The 15,198-nt window shown below is 45.1% G+C and overlaps 1 protein-coding gene and 1 long non-coding RNA gene across 7 annotated transcripts in view; one reads left to right on the top strand and one right to left on the bottom strand.

Annotated features, from left to right (window-relative positions):
- Nucleotides 1-4,909, top strand: part of NMNAT1 (nicotinamide nucleotide adenylyltransferase 1) — a 34,719-nt gene extending 29,810 nt beyond the window's left edge. For 5 of the 6 annotated variants that reach the window (XM_078330330.1, XM_078330328.1, XM_078330329.1 and 2 more), the window contains one exon: nucleotides 663-4,909. In XM_078330330.1, coding sequence (XP_078186456.1) covers nucleotides 663-1,063 — 401 coding nt within the window. In that variant the 3' untranslated portion in view covers nucleotides 1,064-4,909. The remainder of the gene's footprint in view (nucleotides 1-662) is intronic. The other variant, XR_008482568.2, reaches the window with a different exon arrangement.
- Nucleotides 4,910-10,075: 5,166 nt separating this feature from the next.
- LOC108592507 (uncharacterized) lies at nucleotides 10,076-14,870 on the bottom strand. Its single transcript, XR_004745720.3, has 3 exons — nucleotides 14,621-14,870; nucleotides 13,495-13,633; nucleotides 10,076-12,392 (listed from the first exon to the last, which is right to left on the bottom strand). It is a non-coding gene; the product is annotated as an uncharacterized LOC108592507 (long non-coding RNA).
- Nucleotides 14,871-15,198: the final 328 nt, after the last annotated feature.

Below are 15,198 nucleotides of genomic sequence, written 5' to 3' on the forward strand. Positions count from 1 at the left end.
ATGATTTGCCCACTTCAGCCTCCCAAAGTGCTGTGCTGGGATTATAGGCATGAGCCACCATGCCCAGCCTAGCCTATATTTTCATTTTATATTGCATACTTGGTGTCTGGAAAATGCCCCTTGTGGTTTCATGAAGCGAAGGAGAGTAAAAGGCACCCGAGCTAATTTCTCCTGCAGTGGTCTCTAATTTTTGAGGTGTTCTGGATCTCTTTTGGGAATCTGATTCTTACAAAAACGTATTCTTTTGTTTTTTTTTTTGAGACAAAGTTTTGCTCTTGTTTCCCAGGCTGGAGTGCAATGGTGTAATCTTGGCTCACTGTAACCTCTGCCTCCTGGGTTCAAGCAATTCTCCCACCTCAGCCTCCCAAGTATACACCACTACCCTGGGCTAATTTTGTATTTTTAGTAGAAACAGGGTTTCTCCATGTTGGCCAGGCTGATCTCAAACACCTGACCTCAAGTGATCCACCCGCCTTGGCCTCCCAGAGTGCTGGGATTACAGGCATGAGCCTGTAATCCCAGCCCCAACCCTCATTCTTGAAAAGCACATGTATACCTTCATTTTGATACAATGGGTTATTAGAAAAGTAAACCCCTTTCCACTTGGAGGAGGTAGGGGGGAAGAAAAAGCAAACCCTGAAGCTCTGTTTTATTCTTCTCAGCTGCACCCAAGGTCAAGCTGCTGTGTGGGGCAGATTTACTGGAGTCCTTTGCTGTTCCCAATTTGTGGAAGAGTGAAGACATCGCCCAAATCGTGGCTGACTATGGGCTCATATGTGTCACTCGGGCTGGAAATGATGCTCAGAAATTTATCTATGAATCAGATGTGCTGTGGAAACACCGGAGCAACATTCACGTGGTGAATGAATGGATCACTAATGACATCTCATCAACAAAAATCCGGAGAGCCCTCAGAAGGGGCCAGAGCATTCGCTACTTGGTACCAGATCTTGTCCAAGAATACATTGAAAATCATAATTTGTACAGCTCTGAGAGTGAAGACAGGAATGCTGGGGTCATCCTGGCCCCTTTGCAGAGAAACACTGCAGAAGCTAAGACATAAGAATTCTACAGCATGATATTTAGGACTTCCCGTTTGGGGATCTGAAACAATCTGGGTGTTAGTAACTGAGGAAGGAAGATGTGATCTGTTGCCTAAACTAAAGCTTAAGTTGAGTAAAAACTGGCCTGGTGTGGTGGCTCACGCCTATATTCCCAGCACTTTGGGAGGCCAAGGCAGGCAGATCACAAGGTCAAAGGATCGAGACTGTCCTGGCCAACATGGTGAAACCCTGTCTTTACCAAAAATACAAAAATTAGCTGGGCATGGTGGTGCACACCTGCAGTCCCAGCTACTCGTGAGGCTGAGGCAAGAGAATCGTTTGAACCCGGGAGGCAGAGGTTGCAGTGAGCCAAGATTGCACCACTGCACTCCAGCCTGGCAACAGAGCAAGACTCTGTCTCAAAAAAAAAAAAGTTTAGTAAAAATCAATGGTAAGTTAAAATAAGGGTTTTTTTTCTTCTTTTTATCAGATGTTGCTAAGATGAATGTTTTCCTTATGGTCTTATTTTAATCTCTATCTTTAAAACATTAAGAGAAGAAATTAGTAGCACACAAAAACCAGAGTATTTTCAGTGAAACTAGCTGCAAATAAGTTAAATAGTCCATCCTGGCCAGGCATACTGGTTCACGCCTGTAATCCAAGCATTTTGGAGACCAAGGCAGGCGGATCACCTGAGGTCGGGAGTTCAAGACCAGCCTGACCAACATGGTGAAACCCCGTCTTGGAAAAAAAAAAAAAGTCCATCCTAACTCTATCATATAAAAGAGGCAAAATGTGAAAAGCAAACATTCATTTAAAATTCTAACTTTGGAAAAAAATATATATAAAATACATATATATATAATATATAAACTACATATATATAATACATACACATATATAATATATATAACACATATATAATATAATACATATATAATACATCATATATATACATATATAATACATATAATATATATTATATATAATATATATAATATATATATGTATAAAAGGGGGGGTGATGAAAAAATAAAATTCTAATTTTGGTTATGAAGGGAATTGACATTTAATGTATGCCTATTGCTGGACAATCAGCAGCCAGGGTAGACAAAAAGGAATTCTTTTTTTTTCTTTTGAGACGGAGTTTAGCTCTTATTGCCTAGGCTGGAGTGCAGTGGCTTGATCTTGGCTCACTGCAACCTCCACCTCCTGGGTTCAGGCGATTTTCCTGCCTCAGCCTCCCAAGTAGCTGGGATTACAGGCGCGCAACACCATGCCTGGCTACTTTTTTGTATTTTTAGTAGAGATGGTGTTTTACCATGTTGGCCGGGCTGCTCTCAAACTCCTGACCTTAGGTGATCCACCTGCCTTGGCCACCCAAAGTGCTGGGATTAAAGGCATGAGCCATTGAGCCCAGCTAAGAAAGGAATTCTTACAGTAGTGATCTTGTAAAATGTACCATTGATAAATCATCTCCAGTTACACAAAATAAAGGTTGTGTATACGTCTGCCAGAAACATTGTACCAATAGTTCTCTGTGACACATACAGAGAATGTCAACTCAACTTTGGCAAGACCTATCTGCCTGGAGCTCCACCTTTGGAGGTGTAGGGAGTGGAGGTCCAAGCCCTCATATGTTTAGAAAGGTACACAGGTATTTCTGATGCCCACCAGAGGGAGAGAGCTGCTGCCTTACACTTTATACACATTCACTTAGCCTTGCTGTGAGTCATGCTCTAGCCCTGGCCATTCATCCTCTCTTTATCTGTCTTCAGGAACAACTTCAGAGATGACATCATGCTACCTTGCGTTGAGAGAACCACAGAGAATGAGGGATCTCATTCAAAGATTTTCTAAGGCTGAATACTCTTAGCCCTTATTGATAGATTAATCAGAAGACGTGAGTGGGATGCAATGGGGCATGCTCTGTAATCCCACCTATGTGGGAGGCTGGGGCAGGAGGATAGCTTGAGCCTAGAAGTTTGAGACCTGCCCAGGCAAAATAGTGAGAACTTGACTTAAAAAACTCTGGTGTTTCTGAAGAGTCCTGCTGATTCTGTTCCAGCCTGCTGTGAATCTGCCATTTTTGAATTTAAGCAGAAAAAGGGTCTATTTCCTCATACTATTCTAATACATTTAAATAGTATTAATTATTTTTGTTATTGTTGTTCTTTTTTGAACAGTGGTTCAGAAGGATAAATAGTATTAATTATAATACTATTCTAATACATACAAAATAGAATAATTTGCCTTTTTTGCAATTTCTATTTCATACCTACACCACTCCAGATGAAGGGTTTGTAACTGTGGAATTAAAAAATGCTTAGAAATTTGCAATTGTATAGTCAGATGTGAATTTGCAGTTTAAAAAAGGAAAATATTAAACACACTTAAACAAATGTATGTGCTACAGTTTCCAACTTACTAAAGCCACCCAGCCAACTCTGAGATACAGGGAGGATACAAAGCCTGACACCTGGCTGGGCACTGTGGCTCATGCCTGTAATCCCAGCACTTTGGGAGGCCGAGGAAGGTGGATCACCTGAGGTCAGGATTTTGAGGCCAGCCTGGGCAGCATGGTGAAACCCTGTCTCTACTAAAAATACAAAAAATAAGCCAGGTGTGGTGGCGTGTGCCTATAGTCTCATCTACTCAGGATGCTGAGGCAGGAGAACTGTTTGAACCCAGGAGGTGGAGGTTGCAATGAGCCAAGATAGCGCTATTGCACTCTAGCCTGGGTGACAGAGTGAGACTCCGTCTAAAAAAAATAAAAATAAATAAAAAATCTGACAGCTAGCAGGTTTCAGGATCCATCTGCCAAGTCAATGAAAGGCTAGAGCCTCAAATCCTACAGATGAGAGTCATTTTTCTCCTCCTTAGCTTCTTAGAGTTTAAGAGAGTTGAAGCAGCCCTGAAAAGTAATGATTGAACAAGATGAAGCCGTCAGATTTCCCTGATTTCTTCAGGGAAACTATACCTAGTGCATCTGAAGTGCTGTGTGAACTGCAGAAGGTTCCAATGCTGGAAACTTCTCTCATACTGTTGTGCCTTCCTATTTAGAAGTGCCCGTGCTCTGCTCAGCTGTGACTGTATTGACCTCAGGATCTCACTGGACAAGGCATGTGGAGACCCTTGCAGGAGCCCTGGTAAGGGTGAAATGATCCTTTTGTTGTTGTTGTTTTTTTGAGATGGAGTTTCACTCTTGTTGCCAAGATCATGTGTCATTGCAACCTCCGCCTCCAGGTTCAAACGATTCTCCTGCCTTCGCCTTTCAAGTAGCTGGGATTACAGGTACCCACCACCATACCAGGCTAATTTTGTATTTTTAGTAAGACGGGGTTTCACCATGTTAGTCAGGCTGATCTTGAACTCCTGACCTCAGGTGATCCACCTGCCTCGGCCTCCCAAAGTGCTGGGATTACAGGCGTGAGTCACGCCTGGCCTGATCCTATCGTTGCACTATTTATGGAGCAACAACTTTGTACAGAGAATGAGCTTTGTACAGAGAACGAGCTTGGCTTTTTCTCCGAATGCCGAGGATGCTGCTGATGCTGCCACGTAATAGCATAATTTTGGGCGTTCTCAAGGACAGAACTTCCCCTTTGAATAGTGGAACAATGAATTTCACCGGGGAATACATACTGACTGATGTGAAGAAAATATGCCATTGTTTATTCCCTCCTGCGTCATTTCCATGATGTGCTTTTGTACTGTGAGTTTAGAGGAAATGTGTGATGCTGGCATTTTGTTTGGCTTGTTTGATGCTGGGGGTTTTATATGTTGTAAATTTTACCCCTTACATTGTGTAATTTGAATGGAGCAAACAAACCTGCAGTAAAAGTCCTTTATTGGCGTCTTGGTTCGGATGGATGGAGGGCCTTTGTGATAGTGTTTGCCTTTGTGAACAGCAGACCTTTCAGATGAGAGAAGTGGGTTTTCCTTGGTGATAGAGGGGTAGAGATTGAGCCATGGGGATGATTTAGGTTAAAGAATGCTTTTTTTGGCCATCTTGAGGATCTAACAACAGAGTAGAAGGAAGCATCCCCTAGGTCAGCATTCAGAGTGGTGAGGGGGCTTTTATCTTCCTTACCCAAGCCTCTCTTTTCATTTTTCTCAAAGTCCAGAAGTTGCTCTATGATGAAATAGCCTCCTTTAATGTTTATTTCTGGGTGCCACAGGAGCTCCATTCCTCTGCCATTCTCATAATTCTTCCCAAAGGCCTATGATCTAAAAATTTCACCAGGGCATCCACTTAGCTGTGAGGCTGCATACAGTCTCCACTTCTGAAATCTGAACTTAGTTTATCAGTGGTGCTGTCTGAACTTCATAATGCCAACATTTACTGAACACTTACTGTGTGCCTGGCTTGTGCTCCTGAGTGCCTTATATCATAAGAAAACAGGAAAATTAGGGGACTGGTGTAAATGGTGAAGCTAGGCCTGAATCTCAGCTTTGTCTTCAGAGCCAGCACCCCCAATCTCACTTTCTGTCAAATACTACTTTTCAAAGAATGAAGTTGTAGCCAAATCTTGACATTTTCATTTACCCTAAGTGAGGACAAATGAAGCTTTCAAGGAATTGAGACCGATGTGTTCAGTCCGCCCAGAAGGACTAGGCTGAACTTGCCCAGTGTTAGCAGTTCCTTGGAACTAGGACAGTGGAATCACAGGGAGAAGGTGATATGGGCTATAACTAACTTTTTTCTTTTTTTTTGCTTCTGAGACAGTTTTGCTGTGTCATCAGGCTGGAGTGCAGTGGTGCAGTCTTGGCTCATTGCAACTTCTGCCTCCTGGGTTCAAGTGATTCTCCCTCCTCAGCCTCCCAAGTAGCTGGGATTACAAGCGTGAGCCACCATGCCTAGCTAATTTTTGTATTCTTAGTAGAGACAGCTTTTCACCGTGATGGCCAAACTGGTCTCAAACTCTAGGCCTCAAGTGATCCACCCCCTTCAGCCTCCCAAAGTGCTGGAATTACAGGTGTGAGGCACCGTGCCCCACCCAGATAGGGTTTTTGACTTGTTGCGGTGGTGCCTGGTCCCAGTATTCTCCGTTTTGACTCTGCAGGGATGATCGCTGTCCCCTTGCCATCCTTTAATGAAACTGTCATCTCAGTTTTAGAACTGGAATTCAGATCCATTTCTGCCTCACATGTCTTACCAAGTGTAAATGACTTGCCATGGACAGTGTTTCCCAAATCAAGTTAAGCTGCCCAGTAAACTTTTCTTTTTTTGAGATAGAGTTTTGTTCTTGTTGCCCAGGCTGAGTGCAATGGCATGATCTCGGGCTCACTGCAACTCATGCCTCCCGGATTCAAGTGATTCTCCTAACCTGACAATTACATTGTAAAACATTAGGGAAAACAGCAAACATACAGAATTAGTGATAATAGTATAATGAGCCCCTACATACCCATCACCAACTTTAAGCATTACATTTTGCCAATCTTCCTTCATCTATACTTGTTTTATTTTGCTGGAGTCTTTTATTTGTACTTGTTTGTTTATTTTTGAGATGGAGTGTCACTCTTGTTGCCCAGGATGGAGTACAATGGCGTGATCTCGGCTCACTGCAACCTCTGCCTCCCGGGATCAAGTGATTATCCTGCCTCAGCTTGCTGAGTAGCTGGGCTTACAGGCACCCACCACCACACCCAGTCAATTTTTGTATTTTTAGTAGAGACAGGGTTTCACCATGTTAGCCGGCTGGTCTCGAACTCCTGGCCTCAGGTGATCCATCTGCCTCGGCCTCACAAAGTGGTAGGATTACAGGTGTGAGCCACTGAGTCCAGTTGCTGGAGTCTTCTAAAGTAAATCCCAGATGTATAATTTTACCCATAAATGCTTCATTGTGAGAAATGCTAGAGTCCAATTTGTACATTAAAACAAGGGTATGTTGGCTAGTACCAGGTGTGATGGCTCAGCCAGGCTTGGTGACTCATATCTGTAATCCTAGCACTTTGGGAAGCCAAGGTGGAAGGATTGCTAGAGCCCAGGAGTTCAAGAACAGCCTGAATAACATAGCAAGACCCCATCTTTAGAAAAAAAATAATATGTACTGGCTGGGCACAGTGGCTCATGCCTGTAATCCTGGAATTTTGGGAGGCAGAGGCAGCAGATTGCTTGAGCCCAGGAGTTCGAGACTAGCCTGGGCAATGTGGCAAAACCCCATCTCTACCAAAAATACAAAAATTAGCTGGGTGTATAGGTGTGTGCCTATAGTCCCAGCTACTCGGGAGGCTGAGGTGGGAGGATGGTTTGAGCCCAGGAGGTGGAGGTTACAGTGAGCTGAAATTACGCCATTGTACTCCAGCCTGGGTGACAGAGCCAGATCCTGTCTCAAAAAAACAAAACAAGGCTGGGTACAGTGGCTCATGCCTGTAATTCTGGCATTTTAGGAGGCCGAGGTGAGTGGATCACCTGAGGTCAGGAGTTCTAGACCAGCCTGGCCAACATTGTGAAACTCCATTTCTAATAAAAATACAAAAAATTAGCTGAATGTGATGGCAGGCACCTGTAATCCCAGATGTTTGGGAGGCTGAGGCAGAAGAATTGCTTGAACCCCGGGTGGTAGAGGTTACAGTGAACCGAGATCACGACACTGTGCTCCAGCCTAGACAACAAGAGCAAAAACTCCCTCTCAAAAAACAAACAAACAAAAACAAAGTAAGTGTACTAAGTCATGCGTGGTGGTTCCCACCTGTAATCCCAGCTTTTGGGAGGTCAAGACAGGAGGATCACTTGAGCCCAGGAGTTCACCAGGCATGGTGGCTTATGCCTGTAATCCTAGCACTTTGGGAAGCTGAGGTGGGTGGATCATGAGAAAAGGAGTTCGAGACCAGCCTGGCCAAGATGGTGAAACCCCATCTCTACTAAAAATATAAAAATTAGCTGGGCGCATTGGCAAGTGCCTGTAATCCCAGCTACTCGGGAGGCTGAGGCAGGAGAATCGCTTGAACCCGGGAGGCGGAGGTTGCAGTGAGCCAGGATTACACCATTGCACTCCAGCCTGGGTGACAGAGTGAGACTCCATCTCAAAAAAAAAAAAGACTCTGGTCTAGAGTTTTAAAAGGAAAGAAAAAAGACCAGCATGAGCAACATAGTGAGATCCTGTGTCTAACAGGATTTTTAAAACATTAGTCCCAGGTACTTGAGAGGCCGAGGTGAGAAGATTGCTTGAGCCTGGGATACAGAGGCTGTAGTGAGCTGTGCTCCACTGCACTCCAGCCTGGACAACTGAGACCCTGTTTTAAAAAAATAAAATAGTGCAGCTAAAAGTACTGATGTCACCAAAGCAGAAGACCCAAGTCTGCAGCCATACTCTTCTTGTTGAGACAATAATATTCATCAAGTGATTTTCGAAGTTTTTATTTACTTATTTCCCACTTCATAAGCTGGGCTAGCGTGAAGTAGTACTTTGTTTAACATTTGTATATTCAACAACCGAAACATGTTCAAAACTGAACCATAATTTCGCTCTCAAATAGATAAGTAATGGTAATAAAGTTGAGTAAGAAGAAAGGGGACCTTGGCCGTAATCCCAAGGGGGACATGCCTTTAATCCCAGCACTTTGGGAGGCCAAAGCACTTGTGGATCACCTAAGGTCAGGAGTTCAAGACCAGCCTGGCCAACATGGTGAAGTCCATCTTTACTAAATGTACAAAAAAATTAGCTGGGGAGCCAGGTGCAGTGGCTCACGCCTGTAATCCTAGCACTCTGGGAAGTCAAGGCAGGCGGATCACAAGGTCAAGAGACCGAGATCATCCTGGCCAACATGGTGAAACCCCGCATCTACTAAAAATGTAAAAGAAAAATTAGCCAGGCATGGTGGTGCATGCCTGTAGTCCCAGCTACTCGGGAGGCTGAGGCAGGAGAATTGCTTGAAACTGGAAATGGAATTTGCAGTGAGCCGGGATTTTGCCACTGCACTCCAGCCTGGCCATACGGAGAGACTCCATCTCAAAAAAAAAAAAAATTAGCCAGGATGTTGGCAGGCACCTGTAGTCTCAGCTACTCAGGAATCTGAGGAAGGAGAATTGCTTGAACCTGGGGAGGTAGAGGTTGCAGTGAGCCAAGATTGCAACACTGCACTCTAGCCTGGGTGACGGAGCAAGACTCCATCTCAAAAAAAAAAGAAAGGGTACCTTTTTTTTTTGACACAGTCTTGGGTTCAAGTGATGTTCATGCCTCAGCCTCCTGAGTCGCTGGGATCACACATGTGCCACCCAGCTAATTTTTGTGTTTTCAGTAGAGATGGGGTTTTTTCAAATTGGTCGTGCTGGTCTCAAACTCCTGGACTCAAGTGATCCTCCTCCCACCTCTGCCTCCCAAAATGCTTGGATTACAGGCATGAGCCACCATGCCCAGACAAGAGTATCTTATGATATTGATAGGGAAAGGAGGCAGAGAAATTCAGGGCAGAAATTTGCCCAGAAGAGGGCAAGTGCCCAGTGAGGGCTCCCCACCCCAAGCCAAAAAGCCTGATACTATGGCCCAAAATAAGAAATTACATCCCTGTTTGCCCTCTTGAATGTTGCCTTGTCCTGTGCCCATAAAAACCCCAGGCTCAGCCAGGTATGGTGGCTCACACCTATAATCCCAGCACTTTGGTAGGCTGAGGTGAGTGGATCATAAGGTCAGGAGTTCAAGACCAGCCTGTCCAACATGGCAAAACCCCACCTCTACTAAAACACAAAAATTAGCCAGGTGTGGTAGCAGGCACCTGTAATTCCAGCTACTTGGGAGGCTGAAACATCAGAATCATTTGAACCCAGGAGGCGGAGGTTGCACTGAGCCAAGATCACACCATTGTACTCTAGCCTAGGTGATATAGCAAGACTCAGTCTCAATAAACAAACAAACAGCAGAGAGAAGAGAAGCAGCTGGATGTTGGAGACTACGGTTGGACGGTGGAAAGAAGTGGCTTGACTTTAGAGAGATAGCTTAATGGTGTGGCTTTGAAGAGGAGTCTGGATGGGGACTTCAGGGAAATATTAGCTTCCTGCTCCATCCCCTTTTCAGCTCCTCTTCCCACTGAGAGCCACTTTCTTTCTTTCTTTTTTTTTTTTTTGAGGCGGAGTTTCACTGTTGAGACGGAGTGCAATGGCATGATCTCAGCTCACTGCAACCTCTGCCTTCTGGGTTCAAGCAATTCTCCTGCCTCAGCCTCCCAAGTAGCTGGGACTACAGGCGCGCACCACCACGCCCAGCTAATTTTTGTATTTTTAGTTGAGACGGGGTTTCACCTTGTTGACCAGGATGGTCTCGATCTCTTGACCTCGTGATCCACCCGCCTCGGCCTCCCAAAGCGCAGGGATTATAGGCGTGAGCCACTGTGCCCAGCCGAGAGCCACTTTCATTGGCAATAAATTTCTGCGCACTTACCATCTTCAATTCATTTGTGCTACCTCATTCCTCCTGGACACTGGACAAGAACTTGGGTATAAAAGGCTGTCATACTGACCCTCCACTGAGCTGTTAACACTTAAGCTGTCCATGAGCAGTAAAGCTAAAAGGGCATTATAACACTCCTTCTGGGGCTTCAGGGCTCACCAGACCCTGCTGCGGGGCCCACAAGTTTTGCGCCTGCGGGAGCCCAAAAGCGCTCAGCCCAGCTCCTGCGCCTGCTCACCTGCATGCTCCCTGTCCCATGAGGGTTGCAGCACAGCAGGTCCAGGTGAGTGGAATTGCCCCTCCCAGCGCCAAAGCAGCTGGCTGGTTCCAGCGCAGCTACATTCCAGTTCCCGTCAATGAAGGGGTCAGGGAAATATCCTGCCTCAAAATGTATCAGAATTTTTTTCATTACCAGTAGCAGGAAGCTCAACTCAAAGTGTTTTGAACAATAAGGACATGTATACTCAGAAGCACAGACAGAGGGCAGGATTGAAGTTTCATAGGTTTGTAGGTGCAGTGAATCAACATTGTCACTGAGGACCCGGGTTCTGTCCATCCGTCTACTGTTCTAGTCACAGTGTCTTAAATCTAGTGCCCTTGAGTTATGAGAGGGTCGCCAGTAGCCAGGCTTCCTTGTTCATGTTCAGGAGTGACTCCCTATGGCTACCCATGGCTCTCTTAAAAATCAAAGAAATGTCTTTCCCAGCAGCCCTATCAAAATCCTCATTGCATCTCACTGGCTGTTTCAGTTCAGTCATTGAAACCTGCTTCTCCCTAAAGCCAATCACTGGGAAAGCTAATACGGTTTCTGGGATTGGTTTAGCCAGAAACTAATCCAGGCCTACCTTCAGGAGCTGGACCTAAGTCCCTAATGACACTGCTGTCTTGCAGTAGGGAGAGGAGATATGGATAGTGTGGAGTGAGTCCACCACAAGGTCCACGCCAGTCTTTGCTGAACCAGCATCAGACTCCATCAAGCAACACAAGAGTGATCCCGTGATAAAGTGCCCCTCAGCAATCCCCGTCCATTGCTGTCTAGGAGGAGCAATGCCTGTATACAGGTTCAGAACCTCAGTCTTGGGTGTAATCTGCTGGTTTACTTTGCCAGTACCAAACGAAAAGAAAGAAAGGGCTCGGAGTTGGCCAAATAAGTTTTTCCTCTCCTTCCAGAGGTAACCTTGAGTCCTATCTAGAAAGATATTAGAATTGTAGAGGAAAATATGTCTCCTTATCCTATGGCAAGTGGAATATGTGTCCACTTCAACTGAAATTCAGTCTTGTCCATAATAGATGACCCTTGCTCAAGCTGGCCAGAAGCCATGCCAACCAGCACGAAGGTTAAAACTATTATTAGTTTTTTTCTGTGATTTTCATTTTCCGGCCAAGTTTTAGAACAATAAGATTTTAAGGATAGGAAGGAAGTAAGATTTCTGCATATCCTGTTCACTTAGTCATCTGGAACTTTTTTTTTTTTTTTGGAGACAGTCTTGCTTCTTTGCCCAGGAAGGAGTGCAATGGGGTGATATTGGCTCACTGCAACCTCTGCCTCCCAGGTTCAAGCAATTCTCCTGCCCCAGCCTCCCCAGTAGCTGGGATTACAGGCATGTGCCATCACGTCTGGGTAATTTTTGTGCTTTTAGTAGAGACAAGGTTTCACCCTGTTGGCCAGACTTGTCTTGAACTCTTGACCTCAAGTGATCTGCCTAACTTGGCCTCCCAAAGTGTTGGGATTACAGCCGTGAGCCACTGCACCAAGCCTGGAATCAATGTCTGAGAATCAACAGCTAGCTCCTTATGGGCAAGGTGATGTTACTCTGGCTTCTCAATGAAAATGGCATTTCTCCTTTGGAAAAGGTCATACTCAGTCAGTCAACAAACATTTATTGAGTACTTGCCAGGCACCATGCTAGACCCTGGAGATACTGGAGTGGTGAATGAGATGAACATGGTCTCTGCCCTGGAAAGTTTCATGGAAAAGGCAGTCAGTAAACAAGAAAAAAATAATTATGGATTATAATAATGATGAAGTACATAAGCAGAGATGTGATGTGGAATAAGTATTAGGAACATATCAGAAGGCTGTTCTGAGAAGGTGACTCAGGTTCTTGAAGACATTTAAATACTTTTCTGTCCAAATTTTAAACCAACTGAAAAATAAGCCCGAAAAAAGAAAAAAAAAGCAACAGGAGGGCTGAGCACAATGGCTCAGCTGTAATCCCAGCTACGTCCTTCATTGTTATTATAATCCATAGTCCATATTCACAACTCCGGAGAATTGCTTGAACCCAGGAGGTGGAGGTTGAACCTGGGAGGTGGAGGTTGCAATGAGTGGAGTCAAGTAGTGATAAAAAAATTGTCACTTCAGCCTGGGTGACAAAGCGAGACTCTGTCTCTAAATAAATAAATACTTTAGGTTTAGATTTTTTTTTTCAAGACATGGTCTCACTCTGTCGTTCAGGCTGGAGTGCAATGGTTCTATCATGGCCCACTACAGCCTCAACCTCCCCGGTTCAAGTGATCATCCCACCTCAGTCTCTTGAGTAGCTGGGACTACAGGTGCATACCACCACATGCAGCTAGTTTTTTTATTTTTTGTAGAGATGGACTGTTTGGCTGGGCACAGTGGCTCATGCCTGTGATCCCAGCACTTTGGGAGGTCGAGGCAGGCGGATCACGAGGTCAGGAGATCAAGACCATCCTGGCTAACACGGTGAAAACCCACCTCTACTAAAAATGCAAAAAATTAGCCGAGTGTGGTGGCATGCGCCTGTAGTTCCAGCTACTCGGGAAGAGTAGCTGGAGAGGCAGGAGAATTGCTTGAACCCAGGAGGTAGAGGTTACAGTGAGCCGAGATTGTGCCACTGCACTCCAGCATTGGGTGACAGAGTGAGACTCCATCTCAAAAAAACAAAAAAAAAGAGTTGGGTGTTGCCACCTTATTCAGGCTGGTCTCAAAATTCTGGGCTCAAACGATCCTCCCACCTCGGCCTCCCAAAATGCTGGGGTTACAGGCATGTGCCACCACACCCAACCTAGGTTTAGAATTTTTCATACATTACCTCTATCTAGTTGACAAAAATGGTTCCGTGCCTGCTGCCCCAAGAGCAAGCATTGATTCCAGTTTATCAGGGACTTTTCCAATGTTAGCAGTGAGAGTTCCATGTCCCAGGCACTCCTTCAGCCCTGGTTGCTCCAAACCTACGAGAATGAGCAGAGGCCAGGTGTGTTTCGGGAAAATCCCTCTCCATGGAGACCATGACTAGAAAAGACTGTTCCCCTAATATGACTTTTGAGCTGGAAGCCAAAGGAGCTAACCAGACAAAAACCAGGAGGGAAAACATCCCAGAAAGAGGAAACACCAAATACCAAGACTCTGAAGGAAAGGGGTTGATCTCTGCCCAAAAGCACCACCACAAAACTGATGTGATTGGAGTGACTGAGCTGGGGAAGACAGGATGTAATGCTGGTGGAGGAGTAGCCAGGAGCCAAATCAGGAAGGACTTTGTGAACCTAACCACGGGAGAGAGTGCAAATTTCCTCTAAAGAAAAATAGGGGCCGGGCCTGGTGGCTCACGCTGTAATCCCAGCACTTTGGGAGGCCAAGGTGGGCTGATCACGAGGTCAGGAGATGGAGACCAGCCTGAACAACATGGTGAAACCCCATCTCTACTAAAAAATACAAAAATTAGCAGGGCGCTGTGGTGCCTGCCTGTAATCCCAGCTACTCGGGAGGCTGAGGCAGGAGAATCACTTGAACCCAGGAGGTGGAGGTTACAGTGAGCCGAGATTGCACCATTGCACTCCAGCCTGGGCGACAGAGCGAGTCTCCGTCTCAAAGAAAAAAAAGAAAAGAAAAATAGGACAATACTGAAGGGCTGTAAACAAGGAGTGAGAAGATCTGAGTTATATTCCTTAAAAGCTTGTGGTGGCTGTCTATGAAGAATGAATTGAGGGGTTCAGAGGAGAAGCAGTGGGTCCAGATATAAGACTTTTGTAAGTAGTCCTGGCAAGAAATGATGGGGACTTGGGTTAAGATGGGAGAACCAATAGGACTTGCTAAGGGATTGGATTTCAGCCAGCGGAGATGGAAATTCGCAAATCTACTAGATTCTTAGCTTGAGCAACCAGGTGCCTAATGGTGGAATATATGGAGACAAAGAGAGCTGGAAAAAAATTCGTTCTTACTCTTTTTAACTTAGATGTGTCAAATTTCAGATGCCTTTAAAATAGCCAAGTGGAGACATCAAGTAGGAGGCGAGCAGTGGCACTGAACGTGGAGGCAGGTTACCTGGGTATGAATCCAGACTCTTCCAACTGTATGACCTTGGGCAAGTTAGTTAACCTCTATGCCTCAGTTTTTAGCTCTGTCAAAGGGAGATAATAAAAGAACTATTGGAGACGTAGGATTTTGCAACAAATAATAATACACATAACATTCAACGAATGTTAGGGTTTTTTTGTTTTGTTTTGTTTTTTAAGACTGAGTCTCACTCTGCCACCCGGGCTGGAATGTAATGGCATGATCTCTGCTCACTGCAATCTCCACCTCCCAAGTTCAAGGGATTCTTTTGCCCCAGCCTCTCCAGGAGCTGGGACTACAGACACGCGCCACCACACCCGGCTAATTTTTGTATTTTTTAAAGTAGAGGTGGGGTTTCACCATGTTGGCCAGGCCTGTCTCGAACTCTTGACCTCAGGAGATCCATCTGCCTCAGCTTCCCAAAGTGCTGGGATTATAGGTGTGAGCCACTGTGCGCAGCCAA

The sequence above is a fragment of the Callithrix jacchus genome, chromosome 7 (assembly GCF_049354715.1).
Source record: "Callithrix jacchus isolate 240 chromosome 7, calJac240_pri, whole genome shotgun sequence".
Lineage (NCBI taxonomy): Eukaryota > Metazoa > Chordata > Mammalia > Primates > Cebidae > Callithrix > Callithrix jacchus.